Source organism: Hemitrygon akajei, chromosome 17 (assembly GCF_048418815.1).
Source record: "Hemitrygon akajei chromosome 17, sHemAka1.3, whole genome shotgun sequence".
NCBI lineage: Eukaryota > Metazoa > Chordata > Chondrichthyes > Myliobatiformes > Dasyatidae > Hemitrygon > Hemitrygon akajei.
This window is the reverse complement of record NC_133140.1, coordinates 25,002,300-25,030,032: the sequence shown is the minus strand read 5'-3', so window position 1 is coordinate 25,030,032 and position 27,733 is coordinate 25,002,300. Positions and strand designations below refer to the sequence as shown.

At 41.1% G+C, this 27,733-nt stretch overlaps 1 protein-coding gene across 1 annotated transcript; it reads left to right on the top strand.

The window, feature by feature from the left end:
* The first annotated feature begins 761 nt into the window (after positions 1–761).
* Positions 762–25,585, top strand: LOC140740541 (adhesion G-protein coupled receptor G1-like). The gene is made up of 12 exons (XM_073069793.1): positions 762–799; positions 7,374–7,428; positions 9,201–9,345; positions 10,069–10,209; positions 10,588–10,707; positions 14,371–14,413; positions 14,497–14,600; positions 16,099–16,226; positions 17,269–17,537; positions 18,439–18,538; positions 21,262–21,539; positions 21,834–25,585. The coding sequence occupies exons 1-12, from the start codon at positions 781–783 to the stop codon at positions 21,911–21,913; spliced, it is 1,482 nt and encodes a 493-aa protein (XP_072925894.1). The 5' UTR covers positions 762–780; the 3' UTR covers positions 21,914–25,585.
* Positions 25,586–27,733: the final 2,148 nt, after the last annotated feature.

The window sequence follows — 27,733 nt, the reverse complement described above, 5'->3', positions numbered from 1 at the left end:
GAAGACCTTCTGTAATCTTCTGGGAATTACAGCCAGCCTCCCATCTGGTTTCCACACCCAGTCTAATGGACAGATTGAGAGAGAGAATCAGAAGCTGGAGACAACCCTGCACTGCCTTGTCTCTTCCATCTCTATATCCTGGGAGCTCCCAATTGGTTGGGGAGTGATTGCCCAAAATCACCTCCAGTTATTGCCACTGGCATGTCCCCCTTAAAATGCAGCAGGGACAGGTCTCTAGCACCTTGAGAACTGCGCCTAGGGAGGGGGACCCTGTCACAACCACAGACTCTCCTGCAGGGTCTATGTACCTGCACAAGTGGATTGTGAAATGGGTTCAACAATCACACTCGTGAGTATGCACATTCCACCAATTAGTGTTTCATTGTGGTGGTATTTAACTCCCTGCCTCTCATTCCAGTCTTGTTGAGACTTTACCAAAAGCACAGTAAACTCTGTGCTCCCTGCTTACCTCTGTCCTTGTTCTGGGAAAGAAGTCTACTGCTTGACTGACACTGTAAAGGAGCAGTATTCATTTAGTATTAAGTTATTAATTCATTGCAATGTCAGCATTAGCTTTCAGTTTGTGAGTTTTGGTTAATAGACCTATTGGCTGAGTGTTTATTGTTTTTCCTTTAGCTGTTCATAGCCTTATTATGTCAGTGAACTATTCATCGGCTTCAGTGTCTCTCCCTCTGCACTTGGGCCATACTCGCTGCAGTAACTCCGTAACATTGGCTCTTTAATTCTGTCTCTACAGGTATTTGTTCCATATATCAATGTATGAAGATGGAGTGCCAAGGTCAGTAATTTAAATTTTTAACATCATGAGAAACTTTCAGCACTTTGAATCCTTTTAGTTCCATTTCCCTTTTAACCAAATTAATGATGAATACCAACTCACAGATTCAGGAAAGTTCAGATATCTTGCCGTTATGAATATCTTTTCTCAGTTACAGATTTTTATCAAAGTAAATCAGAATGAAATACTTTTGAAAGTGATTGCATTCTGGGGAAAATGCCCTCTATATTTGTACAGTAAGATCCCACCTCAGGCATTTTGGTGTATGGTGCAGAACATGTGATGTCAGTGATGCTCTGGATGGCAGGTGGGATCCATCTGCTCACCAACTGGGACCATGTATGTAAGGTGCTGAATCTTTCCTACAATGCAGCATATCATCATTGATTTACTCTAACGCTGATCTCCTCCCACTGTTGCACAACATGACCAAAGATGGCTGCTACAGTCCCAGCAAACTCTGGGCCTCTCTCGTTCCCAAATCCTTAACCAGAGTGTCTGGATCTGAAGCAAAATCCACAATGCTGCAGGTGGTGGAAAGCAGAAATAAAATCAGAAAATACTGGCCAACAGGAGGGACATTTCCTGTGAAGAGATCCATGAAATTAATATTTCTGCTCAGTCACTTTCTTTGGAACCAAGAAAGTTGCCAGTTTTTAATTTGCAATTAGCCCACATGCGTAAGTCCACTATTTATTACCCCAGTGTCCACCATTGCTTCCTTGAGAGTTAGTATTTACCCAATAGCCAAATGTCCTCATTTTGTGCAAGAGTAAATCATTATGTTCACAAAAACGTTGGAGTCTTGAGGAGTGTGTTAGGCACCATTTACTATTTTGTTTGAGAGCTGTAGTTCTAATCAATGGAATATTCATTTTAACAAATCAAATAAGCACATGGAATTCCTTCCTGGACTGCTCCAGATGCAACTTCCAGCAGTTATTCCTGCTGCCAATTAAAATAAAAAAAAAGACTATTGATATTTCTCTGAAATCTGGAATAAAATCAGAAAGTGCTGGAAACTTGTTTTTATTCTACACTCACCTAACCTAACCTAACCAGCTGTCTCCTTTCACCTTGTTTTTTCCCTCTTCTCCATCCACTCTATCTGCCCATCATGTACACACTCCTCCCAGTGGTTCCCCATCCCCACCGTTCCCACCTGACCTCCCCACCTTCCTTATTGAGTTCTATGCTCCACCTGCCTCTCCTGTCAGATTCTATCAACTGCTCCCGTCAAGCTCTGTTCAATGTACTCTTACCTCCTCCATGTGCTAATTGCTTCATCGCAATTGGACCCACCTATTGCTTGCCAGCTTTTGCTCTACCCCTTCCCCTCACCCCTCTGTATCAACTATCTCCCCTGTACCTTTTCAGTTCAAAAGGATCTCAACCCAACATTTCAACTATCCATTTTCCTCCACAGATACTGCCTGATCTGCTGAGTTCTTCTTCCACAGGGGTTCCCAAACTGGGGTCCGCAGATCCTTTGGTTAATGATAGGAGTCCATTCCATATAAACATTGGAAATCCCAGTTGCAGCAGTTTGTTGTTTTGCTCTATAATAGCATGTCATTCAAGAATTTCACACATCCCAAAGAGATTATCTCTCAAGTTTTGAATTTATGAGTCTTGCACAGAGTGCCTTAGCATAGGAGAATCTTCCTTCCCAGGAATCATTTTCACTTCTGAGATAAAGTTAATAGCTGAATCAGTCCTTTGTCCCAACAGAACCTACTCGATCCAATGAATTTCTTCCTGGAGAATATTTGTCGCTGCTGATTCTCTACTGTCTATCACAGCAGACTGTTGGGCCACTCACTGGAATGACCTGATTTAATGATCTATAATTGTTTATCGCTCTCCATTATCCATCCTGTTACTTTACCAGCCAGCCCAGTGAAATATGTTCTTGAGGCAACGCTACCCTGTTTGGTGGTTTGACCATAAGAAATGTTCTGGGTTTATTGGGATTGTAAAAGGCTGATGAATAGTTTCACTCCAGCTAAGGTCTGAGCATTGAGGGATGAATGCAAACTCAGTAGAACCACGTGGCTGGTTCTCTGTGGATTTGTACACTTTGTGGGTAGATCATGCTGCAGGGGCTCAGAGAAGGATAGAGATGATTTCAGCAACCATTGTATGTAGTAAGGCCATTTTTCACTACAACTGTCCAACACTTTACATACATTTGTTTTTTTCAGTTAAATTAATTCTCACTGCATTTCTGCATACAGCTGCAGTTTTACCCTTTGTGGTGTTCCCTGTGTAGTTTCACTCTCCACGGTGTCATGATTTGGACTGCCCTCTGGACTCATCTCCATCAGTCTCTAATGTTTGCTGCTGTTTTACCCATGCTGTTTCTCCCCACCCTTCAAATGACCACTCATTTATCATTTAGTCTACGTCCTGGAACGTACAATCCAGGAAATTCAATTTCCCTCATGCTTCATGGAGTCTTCTGAAATCTTAAACCTGAGTGTGATCAATCAGAGGCACTGCCTGTGCAGCGTGACATCCGGAGACACAAGGAGCAGAAATACCCATATCTTCAGGAATAGTCCACAGTAGCAGTAAAATTAACTCTATCATTGATGAAAGACTTAAATCTGATTGATATATGGAGAAGAATTAATCCAAAAGAAAGAGATTATTCATTTTATTCAAATAGACATAAAACATACTCAAGGATAGACTTTTTCCTATTATCAACAAATATTCAAGATAGAGTGAAAAATGTGGAATATAAAGCAAGAATACTGTCAGATCATTCTCCTTTAATAATGACAATGATAATGACAGATAAAGAGGAATCAGTTTATAGGTGGAGATTTAATTCAATATTATTAAAACGTCAAGACTTTTGTGATTTTATGAAAAAACAGATTCAGTTCTTTTTAGATATAAATTCACATTCAGTTGATGATAAATTTATAGTGTGGGAAGCAATGAAGGCATACTTGAGAGGTCAGATAATAAGTTATACTTCTAAAATTAAGAAGGAATATATGATAGAAATAGATCAATTGGAAAAAGAGATTACGAAATTAGAAAAAGAATCCCAAAGAAATGTGACAGAAGAAAAACGAAGACAACTCATTAACAAGAAGTTACAATATAATACACTCCAAACATATCGAACGGAAAAAGCAATTATGAGAACTAAACAAAGATATTATGAACTAGGTGAAAGATCACATAAAGTTCTTGCATGGCAGCTAAAAACAGACCAGACTTCTAAAACAATAAATGCAATTCGAACAAGAGTAAATAAAATTACTTATAAACCTTTAGAAATTAATGAAGCTTTTAAGAATTTTTACTCTGAGTTGTACAAATCAGAATCACAAAATGACAATGTCAAGATAGAAAGGTTTCTATCACAAATAACTCTTCCAAAATTAAATACGGAAGAACAGAAGGGATTAGATATGCCTTTTACATTGAAAGAGGTCGAAGAAGCCCTAGGATCACTTCAAAGTAATAAATCTCCAGGAGAAGATGGTTTTCCGCCTGAATTCTATAAAAAGTTTAAAGATTTATTAATTCCTCCTCTTATGGAGTTAATACGCCAAGCGGAAAGAACGCATAAACTTCCAGAATCCTTTTCGACAGCCATTTTAATAGTATTGCCAAAAAAAGATAGAGATCCTTTAAAGCCATCATCATATAGACCGATTTCTTTATTAAATACTGATTATAAAATAATAGCAAAAATCTTATCTAATAGATTATCTAAATGCTTACCAAAATTAGTACATATGGATCAAACAGGATTTATTAAAAATAGACAATCAGCAGATAATGTAACTCGCTTATTTAGTATAATTCATTTAGCACAGAAGAGGGAGGAAATGAGCGTGGCAGTTGCTTTAGATGCAGAAAAAGCATTTGATAGATTGGAGTGGGATTTTTTATTTAAGGTATTGGAAAAATACGGATTAGGAGTATCCTTTATAAAATGGATTAAAACCTTAAATACTAATCCCAAAGCTAAAGTAGTGACAAATGGTCAAATTTCAACACCATTTCAGTTAACAAGGTCAACTAGGCAAGGTTGTCCATTATCACCTGCTTTATTTGTGTTGGCGATAGAGCCATTAGCTGAACTGATCAGAATGGACCCAGATATTAAGGGTTTTAGAGTTAACCAAGAAGAATACAAGATCAACTTATTTGCTGATGATGTTCTACTTTATCTAACAAACCCATTGCAATCGTTGCGTAAATTATCCTATAGATTAGAAGAATATGGGAAAGTATCAGGTTACAAAATAAATTGGGACAAAAGTGAAATTTTACCTCTTACTAAAGGAGACTATAATCAATGTCGATCAATAACCCAGTTTAGATGGCCGGCAAATGGTATAAAATATTTAGGTATAAGAGTCGATAATGATATAAAGAACATATACAAATTAAATTATTTACCACTATTGAAAAAAATTCAAGAAGATCTTGATAAATGGATGGTATTACCAATAACATTAGTAGGTAGAGTAAATACCATAAAAATGAATATATTCCCTAGATTACAATACTTATTTCAATCACTACCAATACAATTACCCCAGAAGTTTTTTCAAGAGCTGAATAAGTATGTGAGGAAGTTTCTTTGGAAAGGTAAGATGTCAAGAATATCGTTGGAAAAATTGACATGGAAATTTGAGCTAGGAGGGTTACAACTTCCAAATTTTAAGAATTATTATAAAGCAAATCAACTTAGATTTATTGCATCCTTTTTTGAGAAAGACAAACCGGCGTGGATCAGAATAGAACTAGATAAAATAGGAGAAAACATACCAGAAGACTTTATATATAAATGGGAATCTAAATGGATACGGGAAAAGAAAGAATCTCCTATATTAAAACATTTGATTGATTTATGGAATAAGATAAATGTTGACGATGAGACAAAGAAATCCTTATTAGCAAAGAGATCTTTAATCCAAAATAGACTTATTCCTTTTACAATGGATAATCAACTTTTATATAATTGGTTTCAAAAAGGGATTAGATATATAGGAGATTGTTTTGAAGGAGGTATATTAATGTCATTTGATCAATTAAAGAATAAATATAAAGTATCAAACAACACTCTTTTTTGTTACTTTCAACTAAGGGCTTATTTAAGAGAAAAGCTAGGTCAAACAATGTTACTACCGAAACCCAATGAAATAGAAACTTTAATTCAAAAAGGAAAGATTAAAAAATTTATCTCTTGTATGTATAATTTGATTCAAAAACAGGCAATTAAACAAGGAGTCCATAAGTCAAGACAAAAATGGGAAAGTGATTTGAATATTAAAATTGAAGAAAAAAACTGGTCAAGACTATGTCTTGAGAGTATGACAAATACAATAAACGTTCGATTAAGATTAGTGCAATACAATTTTTTACATCAACTATATATTACACCACAAAAAATAAACAAATTAAACCCAAATCTATCTGATCAGTGTTTTCGATGTAACCAAGAAATTGGTACTTTTTTACATTCTACTTGGTCTTGCTCTAAAATTCAACCTTTTTGGACAAATTTAAGAGTTTTACTGGAACAAATCATTGGAATACAACTTCCACACAACCCAACATTACTTTTACTAGGTAATATTGAAGGGATAAAACCGATATCCAGATTGAATAAATATCAGAAAGAATTTATAAAAATTGCATTGGCAGTAGCCAAAAAAGCTATTGCAGTGACTTGGAAATCGGATACATACCTAAGTATAGATCGTTGGAAGAACGAAATTTATGGCTGTATTCCACTTGAAAAAATCACTTACAATTTAAGAGATAAATATGAAACATTTTTGAAAATTTGGCGCCCTTATCTACAAAAGACAGGATTAAATATATAGGTGCTCCGAAGATGAAATAATTGGTTACTTGGGGAAAGAAATAAATGCATACACTAAAGTTATTACGAACTCCGTGGAGCGTGTGGGGATCTTCCAATATCCAGGCATTCCCTTTTTTTTTTTTTTCTCTCTTTTTTTTTAGGGATGTTAGGGGGGAGGGGTTAAGGGGAGGGGGGCTGGGTAACATTTTTTTTTTTTTTTTCTTATACACTTTTATTCTGTAACTATTTGAAAACAATAAAAAAAGTTTAAAAAAAAAAAAAAAGGAATAGTCCACAGTTACCGGCCATGATCTAAGAAATATTTTACTCTCCTTTCTCTTTCATAAAGATACTGATCTTCAATTTGTATCCTGAACTGATCCACTCTTTCTTTGTCATTGTTGTGTTAGATTCTGGGTTAGTGATTAAATACTTGATCATTTCTGCTTAGTTTACCAGTATAATTTTGGTGAAACACTTACCTGTCTTTCAGTAACTTAATTCTCTTGCTCTCTGTCCAATAAATTCCAATTCCTTGCAGTTGGCACAGATTGCACTCTGTGTAAACCTGTCCTCACTGCCAAGTACAACACATTGATTTCCTCTATAGAACTGATGACCTGTTTAATCACTGGCTAACAAAGGAGTGAAGTGTGGGTAGATAAAGCAACAGGAACACAAATTATTTCTGAAAGACTTACAACAATTTTTTCTACCATTTCATTTCAGGTTTTCTAAATGTGACCAATCAACAAACAAGTTCAAAAAATAAATGTCTCAAGAAGTATGTTATAATTGAACTATCTTTTTCACTGATGTTAGATATGAAGTATAAAGATTTACAGCTGAAAAAGTTGTAATCAGGAAAGAAGAATTTCAGAATTGTGTTCTCATAATGTATGATGTATTTTGTACCTTGTTTACAGTAGTCAGATTATTCTCATCCAAATGACCAATACACTGGGATGAGTCTCTCGATGATACATTACAAGAAGGATCTTTTATCAGCCTGAGTTGATCAGATACTCCCATTGCTCCAGGTGGGGGTGGACAAAGATCATTCATCAGCTTACTCATAGCTGCTCACTGAACCTTAATGGAAATTGCACATCAAGAGAATTCAGCACAATTACCCTTACCTTCAAATGACCTCTTGACTCTGCCTCAATTAACACAGTATGTCAAAAAGTGGGGGTAGCAGCTTGCTAGAATTCATAGATATGGAGACTTTTTCAATCTTAAGCAGTAGGATACCACTGAAATAAATTGTTGTGGGATCCTGCTCCATACATATCCAAATTGATGGCCAGTGGAAGAGGACATTTGACCAAACCCCAGGTACCCATGTCACCAGTGGTTAGTATAAGTTTTCTCACAGAACAATAGAGAGGAGGGAATTGCCTTTGCTAGGCTGCAGAAATGCAATTGTGCCATCACAGAAAATACAAATGCTCTCACTTTTATCATAAGGGACACAATTGGATATTCAGTCCCTGGGGATTGCCCCACCATTCAATATGAACATGGTTAATCTGCCTCTTCTTCTCAGCGAGTTCCTCAAGTTTCCCATTCCCTCAAAAATGTATCTACATCCTCTTTAAGTATCCCCAGGAATTCAGTCTCTGCCAAGCTCCAGGATAGAGCATTACAGAGATATATATATCTTCTACAAGAAAATGTTGCTATGTAATTCCGTTTCAAATAACCATTCACGAATCTTACATATCCCCATGTTGCAGTCTCTCCCACTGGTGGAAACATCTCAACATCTTCTAATTCTGTTGGATTTGAAATCATTTCAATTACATCAGTCTATGTTATCCAAAGTGTAAAGATCTAATTTCTTCAAGCACACGTGATAGAACAACCGAATCATCTGAGGAATAGTGATGGTGATGTTGGAAATAGTCACCTGATCTGACAAGGCATTTGTGTATCTACATTTCTGTGTGAATGTTCCATCAAAGTGTCAGTGTGGGAGTGTAAACACTCATCTGCAGAGAGGGGAGGATTTTAGTTCTGTGCACAGATCTACTGGTCCTTGACTGGATGAGGGCATCTGGTAATTCTGCCGCATAGTCGTGTTACATTAAGATCCATGACAATTATTGATCTATCCTGATGATGGGTGTGTTATGTGTGTGTGTGTGTACATGTTCTTACAAATGTGTATACATTTGTGTATGTGCATGTATGTACTTGATATGTTCATGTGGTGTGTGTATCTATATGTGGTGTATGCTTGCGAGTGTATGTTTGCCGCATGCTTGTGTGTGTGTGAATGTAGCAGCATCAGTGGTGAGGTTGTGTTGTTAAATTTTACTTGTTCATTATGCACTGATCACTGGAATCCACCTGCCCTTTCAATCACATGGTTCTAGATGCTTTCATCAATATGACTGATGAAGGTTTGGGTGAGGCAGAGAGAATATTGAAAGGGAGGAAAGAGGAAAAGACTGAATTGAGATGACATAAATTACTCTCCCGTCCATTGAGTCAGCTGTAATTTCACGTTACATTACTGTTTGTACATTTTCATGTCTTCTGGTTTCACAGACCCAAAAGGAAATGCTTGGAAATGTTATTTTTATGTGAGGATTTAAAGAATGATGCCATGGAAATACACACAGAATATAAAGTTTTCAGAAAAAAGGGAATCCCCAGAAAACAACAAATAAGACTGATTGCTAATTCATCGTGGGTAAGTACAAGATATTTACAAGCTGTCCACTTATGCTGGAGCTACGTATACAACCAATCTTTAGATCACTCCTTAAATGTCTCTTGGATTAACAATGCAGAAAGGAAATTTCCCTAAAAGAAGCAACAGATGATGTTTATGTGTCATTTTAAATGTTTCTGTCAAGGTAAATCAATGTGTTTTTCTTTGTAATGGAGGACCTGAGCTACAGAGAGAAATTGGACAGGCTAGGACTTTATTCCTTTGGAATATAGGAGAAGACTTTATGGAGATAGATAAAATTGTGATGGGTTTTTATAGGGTGAACACACAGTAATTGACCCAGGAAAGGGAAGTAAAAATCAGAGGGCATGGGATTAAGTTGAGAATTGAAATATTTGGAAGGGACCTGAGGGGCAAGTTTTTTCATGCAGAAGGTGATACATTTATGGACTAAACCACCAAAGAAAGTGGTTGAGGCAAGTACAATAACAACATCAAAAAGACATTTGGGTAAGTATATGGCTATGGAGGTTTAGAGGGATTTCGGACCATTGTGAGAAATTGAGACTAATTACTGGTCAGCTTGGACAAGTTGAGTCAAAGTTCCTGTTTGCGTGCAGTATTACTCCATGATTATAAGACTTTCCTACCTTACAATCAGATCAGGTAGTGATAAATCTGTACCTATTATCAACAGAACACGGAGTGAATGGTGAAATTGTTTCCCTTTGACTTGTATAGGTGGGTGAACAAACCACTGATAATCAGGATGCTGATGTTGAGGTGATCCTTCCAGCTGAGCTATCTGAGAGAGCTGAAGAGCAACAGAATGACATTTCAAGGCTCATTTTCACCGTATTTAATGACAGCGAACTATTTGAGGTAAATTGTTCAAAAGTGTCATTGTAGCCTGTATAAATGTACACATGAAATGAGATTTTTGTCAGTCTACATTGCTACCATTCAGTAGAAAAGGGCCAGGTGTCTGTGGTGGTCAGTCCTCAGTTTGAATGATTTTCCACCCTGACCTCGCCACCTCCCATGTTAAGGCCTTTCCTTGTGGTTCCTGGTTGGGCTGGGAAGAAGTAAATTCTGAAACAGTGCCGGAACCAGGTGAATGTAGATCCCAGTCTAATTTGTGATGGTCCACCAGAGGCAGAGGAGCAAACTTGGCCAGATGTTTTGGCAAAATATAGTTCTGATGCTGTGTTCTTCAACACTACACCTTGCTGAAAAGACTCTTGGTTTATCTCTCTGCAGGATGAAAATAATAGTACACTATTAAATGACCAAGTGTTTGGAATTACTGTGGGAAACACAAGCATTCAGAACTTAACGGAAGGTGTGACTATTAAGGTTAATCACGGCAAAAATATGAAAGTAAGTATTTTGACAATAATTCAAAACAAAATCTTTCCAGAATGATGAAAGGTCTATAAGTCAATTAAAATTTATCCCTTTATTACCCAGACACAGATTGTAACAACTCACTTGGTGTAGTAACGTCTTTCTACTCAGAATTGTCAGCTAAGTCAAAACACTAACCACCCTGGCTAACATTTAATTTACACATTAGTTCATTCTATCAAAACCACCTGTAAACAGCTCCTTTGTATCAATAAACTGCCCTATTAAAGTCTTGTAATATGATGGTATTCACCCTGCAGTTTGAGAGGGAGAAGATAAAGTCAGAGGTATCAGTATTACAGTGGAGTAAGGGGAATTACAGAGCTATGAGAAACCAGCTGGCCAAAGTTGATTGAAAGGGGATACTAGCAGGGATGACAGCAGAATAGCAGTGACTGGAGTTTCTGGGTCAATTCAGAAGGCACAGGAAAGATACATCTCAAAGATGAAGAAGGCCTGTAAAGGGAGAATGCCACAACCCTGGCTGACAAGGGAAGTCGAAGACAGCATAAAGAAAAAGAGAGGGTATATAATATAGCAAAAAATTAGTGTATAGTTAGAGGATTGGAAAGCTTATAAAAACCAAGAAAAGGCAACTTAAAAAGCTATAAGAAAAGAAAAGATGGAATATGAAGGAAAACTAGCTAATAAGATAAGAGAACTCCAAAAGCTTCTTCAGGTATATAAAGTGTAAAAGAGGCAAGAGTGGATCTAAGACTGCTGGGAACTGATGCTAGAGAGGTAGGACTGAGGGACAAAGAATTGGCAGGCAAACTTAACAAGTATTTTGCATCAGTCTTCACTGTTGAAGCTGTTAGCAGAATGCCTTAAGTTCAAAAGCGTCTGGGCTTAAGTGAGTGTAATTGTTACTACTCAGATGAAAGTGCTTGGGAATCTGAAAGGACTGAAGGTAGATAAGTCACCTGGACTAGGTGAACTACACCTGAGGATTATGAAAGAGGTTGATCTTTTAAGAATCATTAAATTCTAGAATGGTTCTGGGGACAGGAAAATTGTAAATGCCACTCTATCTTTCAAGAAGGGAGGGAGGCAGAAGAAAGGAAATTATAGGCCAATTAGCCTGACCTCAGTGGTTGGGAAGATGATGGAGTTTATTGTTAAGAATGAGGTTTCAGGGTACCTGGAGCACATGATAAAATACCCCAAAGTTAGCACGGTTTACTTAAGGGGAAATCTTGTCTGACAAATCTTTGAGGAAATAACAAGCAGGATAGAAAAATAAGAGTCAGTGGATGTTGTCTTCCTGGACTTTCAAATGGTCTCTGTCAAGCTGCTGCACATGAGGCTGGTTAACACGATAAGAGATTGTACTCCATGGTATTACAGGAAAGATACTAGCATGGATAGAAGATTGAGGGACTGGAAGGAAGCAAAGTATGGAAATAAAGGACACCTTTTCTGATTGGCTCCCTATGACTAATGGTTTTCTGCAGGGGACAGTGTTGGGACTGCTTCATTTCCCATTACATGTCAGTGATTTGGATGATGGAATTGATGGTTTGTGGCCAGGTTTGCAAATGATACATAGATAGGTGGAGGGACAGTGAGAGTTGAGGAAACAAAGATTCTACAGGAAGGCTTAGACAGATTGGAAAAGTAGGCAAAGTAACAAGTGAACTATAGTGTAGGAAAGTGTATGATCATGCACTTCAGTAGAAGGACTCAAGGTGTAGACTATTTTCTAAATGGGGAGAAAGTTCAAAAAGGGAGTTAGGAGTCCTTGTGCAGCATTCTCTGAAGGTCATCTTGCGATTCAGTCTTGCGATTCAGTAAGGAAGGCAAATGCAATGTTAGTATTCATTTTGAGAGGACCAGAAGATAAGAGCAAGGATGTAATGCTGAGCATTTACAAGGCATTGGTTGACCGCACTTGGAGTACTGTGAGCAGTTTTGGGCCCCCTATCTAAGAAAAGATCTGCTGGCGTTGAAAGGTTTCAAAGGAGGTTCACTATAATGATTCTGGGAATGAAGGTTTACACACATAAGCACTGTGTGCTGGTGCAGGGCCTGAACTCACTGGAAGTTAGAAGAATGAGGGAGGATCACATTCAAACCTATCAAACATTGAAAAGCATAAATAGGATATGGAGAGGATGTTTCCTACAGTGAGTGAATCTGAAACCAGAGGGCACAGCCACAGAATAGAGGGATGTCCATTTAGAACAGAGACTAGGAGGAACTTCTTTAGCCAGACAGTAGTGAATTTGTGGAACTCATTGTCACAGATCGCTGTGGAGACCAATTAATTGAGTATATTTAAACCAGAGGTTGTTAGGTTCCTAATTAGCCAAGGTGTCAAATGTTACATGAAGAAGGCAAAAGAATGGGATTGAGAGGGATCATAAATCAACCATGATGCAAAACTGCAACAGACTGGATGGGCCAAATGGTCTCAAGTCCTATGGTCTGATGGTTTAATTTAATTCCCATAAATTGAGCTGTTAAATTCATTTCTATCCGTGCACATTATTGTTGATGCATTATTAACACTAACATAATCTAATTGATATGAATCAGTTTGGGTGCAGTTTGAGGCTCCAATTATCTGACTTCTGTGCAGTAAAGCAGTAACAATATGACAGCACTGAACAAGACATCTAATTCCACTTTATAATTGCATTGGGTGGAATGAAGTTAGAGCGAATCGTCAAAGAAACAAGCCTTTTGCCCAACCATGTCTGCACCAATCATCAACGATTCCATGTTTCTATATTTTGTCCTTCCCACATTCTCAGTAGCTCACACCCATCTGGCCTGCACAGCCAGGCACCTCCAATCTCCAACCAGCTGACAGGACTCACCTGTCACTTGTTTCCAACTCATCAAATGCAGCCTATTTAAACCCAGCACTCATCCCCAGTCCTTGTTCACCCATCGAACTAGCCAACCTCATCCAGTTGCTCTGAAACTTCTGTTACCGTTGTGTGTTAAGTATCAGTTCTCTCTGGTTTTGTGGCCCCTCATGTCTTGTTATTTTCCAGTATATTAATAAAATATCATTTACTGCTAACTCGTCTCCACCGTTCTACTTTTGGATCAAGCCTCCACTACATTTCCTGACAACCTCCAGATTCTGCAACACACATAAAGACCTAGTAAATTTACAAAGGCCAATTACTTTGCCAGCCAGCATGTGATTGGAATGTAGGAGAAAACCAGAGCACCTGGTGGAAATATATATGGTCACAGAAGAAATCTGCAAACTCCACACAGAGAGTACCTGAGGCCAGATTCAAACCCAGGTATCTGGAACTGTGGGTCAGCAGCTCTACTGTGCCAGCTCTGATAGAAATCTAACTCTGAGATTCACCATCAATATTTTGAGAGCATCTCCCAATTTCTTGAGACTTTTCTGAATTTGTTTTCTGTCTTTAAACAACATCAGAAAGTGACATTATTGCTGGTGTTTACATCAGTCTAAAAAGGGTTAAGCAGACAAGTGGGACAACTCAGATGTACAGTTTTATTAATCAGCAGTTTAGTTCTGTTGTACCAGTCGGACTCTTTTATACAGACCCTTGATGTCCACAATGGTACATGTATACATTGCTGAACAGTCATTACAACAGGTTTCTGGTAACACACAAACTAACTAAACAAATCCATATATTTCAGAAAGGATCATATCGATGTGTATTCTTGTTTGAAAGTGACAATGGTAAGCTGAAAACCAGTTTCAATATTTCAGTCAGTGTTGGAAACCTCACAGTGTAATCATTAAACCCTTAATTGATGTTACAGAAAACATCTCAGACTCCTGGAATTCCACAGGCTGTAAGACAACAGTTAAGGGTCATCAAACCATTTGTGTGTGTGACCATCTGACCTTCTTTGCTGTACTGCTGGTAGGTTTTACATTTGTTCCCCCCCTCCCAATAAAGATGAGTCGGTCACCTGCAGAAGGCGTAGCTGTCTGTCCCTTTCATTGAGTTATATCGTTGATTTCTCCAGCACACAACAGGCCATTCAGCCAAACTCTGATTTAACCACCCAGAACTCATTTATACCAACCTATAATAATCTCATAATATTCTCCCCCTAACCCCCTCATCCCGCCAGATTCTCCCACTACAATACCACCCCCAAGGTCCTCAATACTCACCCAGACATTGGGGAAATTTACAAATAACCTACCACCTGCAGGACTTTGGGATATGGGAGGAAACCACAGGAACCAATGGAAACACATGTGGCCTCAAGGACAGCACGTAAACTTCGCAGAGACTGTTCCCAAAGTCAGGATTTCACCTGTGTCACTGGAGCTATGAGACAGAGGATCTACTAGCTCTGCCACTGAGCTGCCCACTTTCCTCTTTCCTTTTTTCAACTCTTCATCTTCTTCAGCCAGTCCTTCTCATCCCTCAAAGTCAGCTGCTTCACCAAATCACCCTGTGGAAATATGATGACCTGAATATGTCTACCCACACAGTAATCAGCCATCCAATCTCCCACCCCTGGTCAGGATGGAGTCATTCCGGTACTGAGATTTGGCACCCACATGGTTAATGATACAGCAAATGTACGCACTTGGCCATAAATATGAGCAGCTCTGTTCCACTCCAAGAGAAGACATGAATACCAACAAGGTCCAGCTCAAGGCAGTATTTTACTAATGGTGACCTACAATGACATAAGGCAGAATAGCCACTGGAATTTGTATTGCCTTTGGAACTTCCACCTGCTGTTCAGTAATGGGGACAGCAGTGATCATCATGGGGTCATACAGCAAGGAAACCGTCAATCGGTGCACTGACCATGCTCACCGTCAAGCACCCATTTACCCTGATCCCATTTTGGATCAGCTCCCATTGAGGGTTGACATGGTAATCTCCCCACTGTAGCTTTCTTGTGCTTCGTAATACTGACACTAAATATGTTGGGAGGAAAACAGAATCATTTTAAAAAGTAACTCAACTTCTTGTTTGCCTCCAAACTCATTGATGTACAATCCCCCTTGAAATCAATGTAGTCTAACAACCAGTGTGAGCCTTGTCCGGGTCTGGAATTCAACTAGTGATTTCTGACTGGTGCAACAGCGAGCAGCAACATGATTGGGGTGTATCTGTAGACACTACACCAGATGGCAGTGACAGATTCCATGTGTGACCAAACTACTCACTGGGAGGTGTGGCCTCATTTCAGCATGAACAGCAGATGTGTTCACATCTGCTGTCTGGGACGCCTGTTTCCTGGGAACAGTTCAAGTTTACATCAGACGCATTTCAGGCATTGTTAATTTTCAACCAAATTTATTTTCAAAAATTTAAATCACCTCCAGGAATAGACAAATCAGACTGAGTACAGGTTTAATCATTGCTCAACAATCACCTTTATTTCTCAAAGGACTTACGCCTGGACAACAACACGTTGGATGAAAAAGATGTGATGTCATTAACGTACATCACGGTGATTGGCTGTGTGATCTCTGCCGTCTTCTCAGTCATCACAGTATTTCTTTACTGTGTGGTGAGGTGAGTGACTGCATCCAGTGAGTTATGTGGGAGCATCACTTATCAGACTGCACCTTGTCGTAACCTCAGTCCGCACAGGAGCTTGTGTGTTTCACAGATCAGTCTCTGCTGTGAACCTTCTAATTATCCCTCCATGGAGCAGTAAAGAAATGGACACTGATTATTCATCACTCACACTGTCACTAACTATCTCTGTATAATTTACCCAACAATGACCCTGGCACTAACTACAGATTACCCAGCACTGACACTACAAACCAGTTGACGGCTAAGCTAATTCCTTTACAACACAAGGGTGTTGACAGTGGTGTCCTCAGTGTTAAAAGCTGAATGCTCATTACTTACTGGATGCAGAATGCTAATTGAGGACATCTGCACTGGAATAAGGTTACAGCCGATGGCATACTCCTTGTGTGCCACTGCCTGTAAACCAGCTGTGTCCCCCTTGCCCGAGTCACTGTTAAACCAAAGGGGTGATCGATTCCTTTACCACCTGGCTCCTGATTCCAGTGTGGATCCCACACAAGCACAACAAAAGCCTCGGTGATGGCTCCAGGCTCGCTGATGAAGTGTTTCAGTGTGTGAAACTCTCTGGAGGAGCTCAGCACCACAGTGGCTCGTGGTCACTGCACTCTACAGAATGCAGCTCAGCCTCTCAATTCAGAGTCTCAAAGGGCTGGGGAACAGGAGCAGAGGGAGCAAGAGAGGGAGAGGAGGAAGGGGGAGAAGCAGGGGAGGAGAAGGAGAAGGGAAGAATGGCAGAAAGGGAACATTTAGAGTCAATGCTGAGAGATGTTTTCTACCTGGAATTCAGACTGTCCCTTCTGTAAACACAGTTCTGAATCTGGTTCTCCATTCCACCACTGTTCCCACAGTAGCTTCCCTCTTGTCTTGACAGTCACCAAGCCCTTTGAAAATGAATAAAACGGCTGTGTAAAGCTGAATTGTCTGTTTCCATGTGATATTATCTCTGTAGAATCAGAAAGGTTCTTGAAGTATGACTAGTTCACAATGTTGGTATCTAGTTGTCTCTTTGTTTTAGGAAGAATAAAGGTGATCACACCACCCAGATCCACATTAACCTCTGCATTGCTTGCTTTCTACTGAATATGAATTTCCTGACCAATGAGTGGATTAGTAAGCTGATGATTGATGGTCTCTGTAAGACGATGGCTGTGCTCCTTCACTATTCATTACTGTGCACTTTCACATGGATGGCAATTGAAGGACTTCATCTCTACCTGATGCTGATCAAAGTGCTCAACACCTATGTCAAACGCTACATACAGAAACTGGCTTTGATGGGTTGGGGTGAGTATTGGGTCATTTATTCACTTTCTCTTCAACACTCGATGCTTTACACATTTGACATCAGTTAGTCCAGTAGAATATTTTTTTCTAAAGAGTACAGGATGCCTGATGTCAATTGGGCATTGGTACTCCTAAACACAGCACCATCATGAAACCTATGTATGTCCCATTTCTGAAGCTGGTAGCAGTTATAAAATTATAAGCCCTAACTAACTTCATTTCATGGAAGATGCTACTTGCTACTGAGTTGTTCCAAATATTAGTTATTCATTCTCTTATTCTGCATTTTGTTTCCTATCATTGTATCATTACTGGTAATAATGCAATATTCAGAGAGGAAAACCGATTGACATCATTGCCTGGTTATCATCCGACCATATCCTTGCCTTGGGTCCTGCATTTCAGCTGCTTTCCACTCATGTCAATACTTTTTCTCTCCTTTCTGAGATTCTGAAACTGCTTTGTGGAGATCCTTATTTATCTAACTCTCCCTCTCTCCCTGTACCCCCAACCCCACTCTCCCTCCTCCCCTCGCACCCCCCAGTTTTGGGCACATCTAACCCATTTTTGTTGCGATTGTGGTCTGCATCACATTCATCATTCAACAGTAATTGGGGCTGAGTTATGATTGTCACTGCGGAAACTTCAAGAATAATCCAATTGCAAAGTTTTGTGCGGAATTAACAATACATTTAAAGTATGGTTTTTAAACATCATTATTCTTCATCATTCATCTGCTATTCCTGGACATGGCATGAATGCAATATTTGGAAAATAATTTATCACTATGCCAAACCTCTAATCGATAAATCAATTACAGCTTAACGTTCTCAACAGCGTACATAGTGAATTATATGTGATGACCACAGGATGAATACATGTCATTTTCTTCTATTGACAGGCATCCCTGCTGTGGTGGTGTCTTTGTGTATTGCAGTGGACAAGGACAATTATGGACAGTTTCAAATCAAAATGCAGGACAATAACAGCTCTGTTTCCATGTAGGTCTGTTAACCATGCCAACAGCAATAATGTTGATATTTATCTCCATTGCTCAGTCTGTGATGAGAATTTCAGCTGAACTAGATGTGTATAGGTAGAGTCATACAGGCAAGAGCACTCCGAGGTTCTGAGTCAGCTGACATTGGGCATTAGATGGTGGCCACGTTACCACCCTGTGAAATCTGTCAGGAAACAGGTTCAGATTAGCTATGTTGTACCCAACAATCAAACATTCCACTGGCACTTTTTATCATGGAGAGACATTGGAGGGTGACCAGTAGGCCAGTAAAGCATCAACATCCTTTGGATAGAGTTAGAGTTTATTCTTCAGCTACTCAGTATTAGCTGGAGAATCATCATACTATGTTTGCCATTTCCTTTCCGTGGACAAAGGAGATAAATGGTTGCAGTGACTTAGATGTGGAACAGTATGTGGCATGTTATCACCGGAGGTTTCTTACCAACTTTCCATGAGTTCACTTCAATGAACTAATTTTCTTCCGTCCCCACCCCTGTCACAAATGATGGACCTGACACATAAGGAAAGGATTAAGTTAAAGCTTTATCGGTTCAAGGTGCATTTTTGAACTAGATATCACTTTGCAGTGATTAGTCAGGGTACTGAACATAAAAATTGGGAACAAACAAGAGAAAATCTGCAGGTGCTGGAAATCTGAGCAACACGCACAAAACGCTGGAGGAACTCAGCAGGCCAGGCAGCATCTACAGAAAAAGTACAGTCAATGTTTTGGGTCAAAACTCATCAGCACGACTGGAGAAAAAAGGCTGAGGAGTAGATCTGAAAGGTGGGAGGAGGGTAAAGGGAAACACCAGGTGACAGGTGAAACTTAGGGGGGGAGGGATGAAGCAAAGAGCTAGAAAGTTGATTGGTAAAAGAGACAGAAGGCCATGGCAGAAAGAAGAAAGGTGGGGAGGGGAGCACCAGAGGGAAGCAATATGTGATCAAGGAGATAACATGAGAGAGGGAAAAGGGAATAGGAAATGGTGAAGTAGTGGGGGCAGTCATTACTGGAAGTTTGAGAAATTGATCTTCATGCCATCAGGTTGCAGGCTGCCCAAATGGAATATAAGGTGTCGTTCCTCCAAACTAAGTGAGGCCTTATCACGACAGTGGAGGAGGCCATGGATGGACATATCGGAATGGAATGGCAAGTGGAATTATAATGGGTGGCCACTGGGAAATCACACTTATTTTGGCGGACAGAGTGTAGATGCTCAGCAAAGCAGTCTCCCAATCTACGTCAGGCCACACCGACATAAAGGAGGCCACACCAGGAGCACCGAACACTAAATAACGCCAACAGACTCACAGGTGAAGAGTTGCCTCACCTGGAAGGACTGTTTGAGCACTGAATGGTAGTGAGGGAAGAGGTGTAGAGGCAGGTGTAGCACTTGCTCTGCTTGCAAAGGTAAGCGCCAGTGCCAGAAGGGAGGTCAGTGGGGAAGAATGAATGGACAAGGGAGTGGCATAGGGTGTGATCCCTGTGGGAAGCAGAAAGTGGGGGGGAGAGGGGAAGGAAAGATATGTTTGGTGGTGGGATCCAGTTGGAGGTGGTGGAAGTTTTGGAGAATTATGTGCTGGACATAGAGGCTGATGGGGTGGTAGGTGAGGACAAGAGGAACCCTATCCCTGGTAGGGTGGCAGAAGGATTGGGTAAGAGCAAACATGGGTGAAATGGAAGAGATGCGGATGAGGGCAGTGTTGATGGTGGAGGAAGGGAAGCCACTTTCGTTGAAAAAGGAGGAAATCTCCATCGCTCCAGAATAAAATGCCTCATTCTGAGAGCAGATGCAGAAGAGATGGAGGAATTAAGAGGTGGGGATGGCATTTTTCAAGTAGCAGGCTGTAACAAGGTATAGTCCAGGTAGCTGTCAGAGTCCGTTAGTTTATAATAGAGATCGGTGGATAAGCTGTCTCCAAAGATAGAGACAGTGAGATTGAGAAGGGGAAGGGAAGTGTCGGAAATGGACCAGGTAAATTTGAGGGCACGGTAGAATTTGGAGCAAACTGGATGAAATTGACAAGTTCAGCACTGGTGCAGGAAGCAGCACCAATGCAGTCGTCAATGTAGCATGGAAAAGTGCGGGATGGTCACCAGTGTAGGCTTGGAACACAGACTGTTTCACGTAAGCGACAAACAGACAGTCATAACTGAGACCCATGCGAGTGCCCATGGCTACCCCGTTGGTTTGAAGGAAGTGCGGGGAATAAAAATTGGGAAGTCGTGTGTGCAGTGGTGTAAAACTTTGGTTAGCCCACATTTGGAGAATGGTGTGCTGTTCTGATTGCCCCATTTCGGGAAAGATGTCGAGTCTTTGCAGGGGGTGCAAAGAAGTACTCCAGGATGTATCATGGGTTATAGAATATTAACTCTCAGAAGGGGTTGGACAAACTCGGATTATTTTCTCTGGAGCCTCAGAGTTTGAGAGGCAACCTAATAGAAGTAAATAAAATTATGGAAGTACAGATAGGCCAGATAATTAGAACTGTTTTCGTGGTGTAGAAATGTCTAACACTAGAGGGCGTAGGTTTAAGATATGGGGATGAAAATCTAATGGATATTTACCAGGTACGAATTCAGACACAGGGAGTTGAACATTTGGAACGTACTGCCATGGGAGGTGATGGAAGTAGAGATGGTGAAAGATTTTGGAGACATTTAGACAGGCACGTGATCATGGTTTATATATTTTTACACAGGTGCTGGATAACAAATGATGAAGTGCATTATGTTACAAACTGTGGCTTTATCGGCATGATATGGCTTTGGAACCTGACAATGCTAATCACCGTCTGTGTCAAGCTAGCACAGATGAGAAAAGGATTCGGTTCTGTGTCAAGATCTGTGTGGAAGGATCTGTGGACGGTCCTCGGCCTCAGTTCTTTGCTGGGCATCACGTGGGCTTTGCCATTTTTTTCACATGGACCAATGTACGTGGTTCAGACATACCTGTTTTGCATCTTAAACTCCCTGCAAGGTCAGTGAGAGATTTACCAGGTATATTGTAACAATTATAGATTAATGACCATAAATGGTTACAAATCTTGAAGTATTTCTGCTATTTTATTAACTTATTAATGTTTCAATTACTTATTTTAAAAATGAGAGGAATTAACTGAAAGGTTTTTTTTAAGTTAATGGTCACCAGAGGTATATTTGATATGTTTTATTTTATCAGAACTAAAATAACTAGCATATTCAATAGTAGATGTAGACAAATTCTGAAAAATGTTTAATATCTCAATGCTATTTTCTTCTTGAATCTTTGCAGGGTTTTATATATTCTTGTGGTACTATGCTATAAAACGACCATCCAAAGAGCAAAATACAAATTATACATCAGATAAGTAAAGAAGAAATGGAAATGAAACTGCATTTGCTGGAAAAGACCCCGCTGATTATAAACTTTAATTAAGAGCAGCATTTATTATTTCAACTTGCCTTAAAAATCAGAACCAATATCTCTAATTTTTCTTTGCATGGGTGACTTGCATTTTGCACTTGAAGACCAGCCTAATAGTAATTTGTTGACCTAAAGGGTTATTCAGGTATTCAATTGTTGAGCTACAATGGGACAATCAAGGTCAATAACACCACTGAGCATACTTTTCCCACCCTCCCACTCCCCCTTTCTGCTTACTGCAGAGATCACTCCCTACAAGACTCCCTTGTCCATTCGTCTCTCCTCACTGATCTCCCCCAGCACTTGCCCTTGCAAGTGGAACAAGTGCTGCACCTGCCCCTACAGCTCCTATCGCAGGGTCCCAAACAGTCATTCCAGGTGAGGCGACTCTTCACCTGTGAGTCTGTTGGGGTCATTTCCTGTGTCCGGTGCTCCTCGTATGGCCTCTTGTATATCAGTGAGATCCAGCTTAGAATGGGAGTCCGCTTTGCCATGCACCTACACTCCATCTGCCGGAAGAAGTGGGATCTCCCAGTGGCCACCCATTTTAATTCCATTTCCCATTCCCATTCTGATAGGTCTATCCCTAGCCTCCTCTACTGTCGCAATGGGGCCACACTCAGGTTGGAGTGACAACACCTTGTATTCCGAATGGGAAGCCCACCACCTGATGGCCTGAACATTGATTTCTCAAACTTCTGATAATGGTCTCCCCCCCCCCCCCCTTCACCATTCCCCATCTCCTTTTCCCTCTCTCACCTTATCTCCTTGGCTACCCAATGCCTCCCTCTGGTGCTCCTGCCCCCATTTCTTTCTTCCATGACCTTCTGTTCTCTCCTATTACATTCCTCCTTCTCAACAGGTACATTTAATGTCACAGAAATGTATACAATATAAATCCTGAAATGCTTTTCCTTCACAAACATCCACAAAATCAGAGGAGTGTCCCAAAGAATGAATGACATTAAACTTTAGAACCCCATAGCCCCCTCCCCCAGCTCCCCCTCCCACACACAAGCAGCAACAAGGCAGCAACCTCCCCCATTCATCCCCACCAGCAAATAGCATCAGCACCCTCCACCGAGCACTCAAGCATACAGCAAGCATCAATAAAGACACAGACTTGCAGTACCCCCAAAAACTACTCATTCACCAGGTAATTCGATATACCACAGGCTCTCTCCCTCTCCCTAATGAGGGAAAAAGAGGTGTCCCCATTTCACAGTGAGAGGTGGGACATAACAAACAACTCACTGATTTACGATATTAGAGTCTGTGGTGTCGCTTTTTCCAAGCTCTGCGCCCAGATAATCAGCCCTAGAAAGGTGCAGATTTCTGGACACACAACCCACGGCAGCTAACCCGCTGCTCCCGAAGATCCGTGTTCTCCCACGGCGCCTCAGTCAGGGGCACCGGCCTAGAATCATCATGTTTCCAGAGCTACAAAAATACAACACCCTGAAGGTGCACTGGTCTTCCAGGCTGCGTCCTTGGGATATCAAAATGAGGCCCTGAGAGCAGGTCCCATTCCCGCAGAGCACCAAAGTCAGAGTGTAACTCCAGGTCAGGGTCTTCAAAAGAACCCTGAAAAGGAGAAAAAAGAGATGAAAGATGGAAATAGAGCTGTTTCTGAAGATGCAAAGTTAGTGCCATCATCACTCCAGCCCTGTATCTCTTTCACCAATCAACTTCCCAACTGTTTACTTCTCTCCTCCCCCTTCGGGTTTCACGTATAACCTTGTGTTTCTCCCTCTCCTCTCCCCACCTTTTAAATCTACTCCTCAATGTTTTTCCTCCAGTCCTGATGAAGGATATTGGCCTGAAACGTCAACTGTACTCTTTTCCTTAGATTCTTTTCCTCCTGCATTTTGTGAATGTTAATGATTTCAATGTTCAACTTGTACATGTTAATTACGAAAATCACCCACTACTGTAATTTGCAAAGGTATCCTTCAGTTGTCAGAATATCTGGTTGAAATTTTGCCATCTTCACCAGCATTCTCCTTATAGGTTGGTTTCCTTGTCAAACATAAGCCGGCCAACACCTTTGTGCAACACATGAAAAATGCCAAAGGAACTTAGCAAGTCAGGTTACATCTATGGAGAGAAATAAAGTCAAAGTCTTTGGCCAAAACCCTTTGTTTAGACATCTACAATCTTCTCTTTGAGCTTCCCACCTTGAGCGGAGTGGAATTAGCAAGTACAACCAATGTACTGGAAAATGGAAATTATACAACACTAACTAAAGCATAGAAGTTTCCTTATTTCAGAGTGGTATACCCTCTGACTTACTTGAGCAATTTTAGAAAAAAAACATTCCTTTTTAAAAAAGTGGTTTATTACAATTGGTGACAGCTGAATGTATTTCTGCAGGATATAGAACATTTACAAGAAATTTTATATCCATACAGGTGTCAATTCTAACCTATATTGTACTGATTATTATGTTCAGTAATTGTAACTATTCCACAAACTTGCTGTAACATTTACATTGAAGAGTGAATTAAGGGAACATCAGCTGTCAGAATTGACACTCTGTCCCAGTGAGTGGCAGTGAGGGTAACTCAGCTTTACCCAATAGGGAAGGGAAAAGATCAGTTGGTGTTTAGTGGCAGTAGGTTAACGGACCTGATGTCAGACCTGTTTCTTTCTCAGTGCTGCAAGGATTCCAACCCCGATGTTACCTCTGAGACTCCCCAGAGAAGCCCTGCAACACCATCCCTCCTGTAACTCTAACCCTGGGACTCCCACATTCATGTACCTGTCACCCTGGGGTTCCCTTGCTCCCACCCCATTCACCGAGGCTCTTGCAACTCCACACTCCCTTTCACCCCCAGGGACTCCCTCACTCCTGCTGGTTTGAAGTATCTGGTAACTTTGCACTTTTAACCCCAAACCTTATACTTTATACATACAGTTCATACGTAGTGAATACTGTCATGATATGTCATTCTCCATGTTCAGAGTACCAGCAACACAACATGTTCTCTTACAATGAGTGGATCAACACCAGTCACATCCCCCTGGATAATTACATGGATGAGGTGTGTGAGAGGCTGTTACACAGGGCACTCTCCTCAGTGTCCCAGACTGTGAGCTGAGTGCAGCACTGCAGGGGATGGGAGGGGAGAGGAGAGGAGAGGCTGGTGTGGATGAAAAGGGAAACCAGGGCCCATGCTGCCCCTTCAGTACAACATGAAGGATCACACTGATCGATTCCACAAAGGAGAAGGCCAGATATCCCTGGGTTCTGACCAATATTCATCACTCAAGCAACAGCTCCTGAACAGATTTATTTGGCTATTAACACTTTGTTGTTTCTGAAGTCTTGTTGTGCTATTTGCCTGCATTATTAGTAACTATCCTTCAAAACAGACTTCATTGGCTGTGACCCGCTTTTATGAAATTGGAGGTAGATTCTTTTGACTTATTAACACATAAAACAGACACTTATATCATGAGTGCCAGAATGTTACTCAGAGCAGAACTGAGTCTGTTCAGGTGGTTTGTAAAGGGAATGAGTTTGATCCTTCTGTGTTGCAATGGAGAAAATGTGTAAACATAGCAATTTATTTCATTTTGTGTGTGGTAATTTCTTTCTGCAATTGCAATAAAGTGTATTACAAATTCTGCAGCTATTTCGGTTCCAAAGAAGGAACATAAAATACATCTCACATTTTCTCACATCATGGAAGGAGGGCATTTGGCCCATTCTGTATTTGCCAGCTCTTTGAGAAAGCCCGTTAATTCTATTTCCCCAGTTATTTCAGTGTGTCGTGACTCCTGTACATACCTACCAACTCCACCCAGATTCCTTTACCACTCGGCTCCCGTAGGGCAATTTCCAGTGACGAGTTAACGTACCGACGTACTCTTCTTTGGGATGTGGGAACAAATGGGAGTATCCTGCGGAAACTCCTGCAGTCACTGGAAGATCGTGCGGATTCCACACAGACAACACTGCAGGACAGGGCTGAGCCTGGGTAGATGGAACTGTGAAGTAGTACACTACCTGCTGAGCCACAGGTGGCAACAGCAATCTTATAGTGAAGGGCAGGAATGAGGAAGGGCCAGGAGTCTGAAGTGAGTTACACGGTGAGTTTCTGTAGATCTCATCAGAGATGGAATTGCAGTGAAGATGCTGACCTCATGTGGCCCCTCAAACAGATGCTCCTGTTCCATTTAAGAGTGGTATTTAGGGTGTTTGTGGGTGTGTGGGGTGTTCAGGGATAGCACCTCTGGTGAGAGGGCTTGTCCTGACTATTCTGGAGCTGCGCACTCACCTTTGGACGCCGGCAGAAACTCAGCTCTCATCAAATAGTTGTCTGCATGCGACAGTGGCCACACCGCGGTACACTGTTTCTATGGGTGGGCTAAACCAGGAGAGGGTAGCCAGTGGGCCTTGTACCCTGGAGAGATAGGGACATGCCTATCCAAGTATGTGAAGTCACCTCTGGTGGACTGGATGGATGAGATCAACAGTGAGATCCAATGGCTAGGAAGGAAATGCTGCAAGGCTTCATGGAGAGTGAAGCAGGTAACAGAGCACAGATAAGTCATGGTCATCTATTGCAACCAAGGAAGCCCCCAGTTTGTGATGACCACTTGTACCACTGGACACGGACTCCAGAGGTCAAGAAAGTGGAACTGCCCCAGTACAACAGCTTTTCCACTTTAAGAATTCTCCTCCACAGGTTTTCTGTTATTGGACACAACAGACAACCAACCACTGTAGGGTGTTGGTGATTGCTGGCAATGGTGCAGGATGAATGCGAATCCCATAGCCAGGGTTCACTTCGACAATGACTAAATACACAAAGAGAAAAAGGATCTTCTGCTTTCCCAGTGTACATGACAAATAAACTCTTCTTGGGCTTCCTGTACCAGCACCTGGCTGGAAGCCCGGGAGATGTTTATACACAAAGAATTTTTGAATTTCAATTTGTTTATTTGAAGAAGGATGGGTTGCTGCTGAAGGCTGAGGTGTTTAGGTGTCAAAATAACTTGCAGTAAAGTGACAGCATCTCTAGTTTGTCGAATTGTCCTTCCGTCCACTCCACAGACACTACTTGGGTCAATTCTGGAGGCTTCCATTAGGTGTTACTGCAGAATCAATTACCTCAGGGGGCTCAGATGGGGGAAATCTTCAGGAGAGGGCATCAGATTTTCCATTCTTGGAACCTGGGTGGAAGGGCAGAGTAAAATCGAATCTTGAGAAAAACAGAGACCAACGAAGATGACGGGAGTTGAGACGCTTGGCCGTACAGATATATTCCACATTCTTGTGATCAGTCCGCACCAAGAATGGCACCTTTGCTCCCTCCAGCCAATGCCTCCACTCCTGCAGAACTAGCTTCACAGCCAGCTGCTCCTGGTTTCCGACATCGTAATTCTGCTCCGTGGGAGTGAGGCGGTGAGAGAAGGTGGCGCAGGGGTGTACCTTCTCATCCTTGGCCGAGGGCTGAGAGGGAACAGATCCCACACCAACATCAGATGCATCCACCTCCACAATGAACTGCTGGTCGGTGTTGGGTTGAATCAGGATGGGGGAAGAGATGAAACTTTCCTTCAGGACAGAGAATGCTTTTTCAGCAGTCGGGGACCAGGAGAACCTGACAGCCAATGAGTTAAGAGCAGTGAGTGGTGCAGCCAGTGTACTGTATTCTCTGATGAAGCGGCGATAGAGATTAGTGAAGCCCAAGAAGCATTGCAACTCCCAACGAGTAGAGGGTTGGGGCCTTTCAACCACCGCCTTAACCTTCTGTCGA

What these genes read in the sequence shown, in the direction of transcription:
- LOC140740541 (XM_073069793.1), top strand. An exon ending in ATCACGGCAAAAATATGAAA is followed by an intron (nt 10,708 to 14,370) that starts GTAAGTATTTTG and finishes CATATATTTCAG; the next exon opens with AAAGGATCATATCGATGTGT. An exon ending in AATAACAGCTCTGTTTCCAT is followed by an intron (nt 18,539 to 21,261) that starts GTAGGTCTGTTA and finishes ATTTTTACACAG; the next exon opens with GTGCTGGATAACAAATGATG.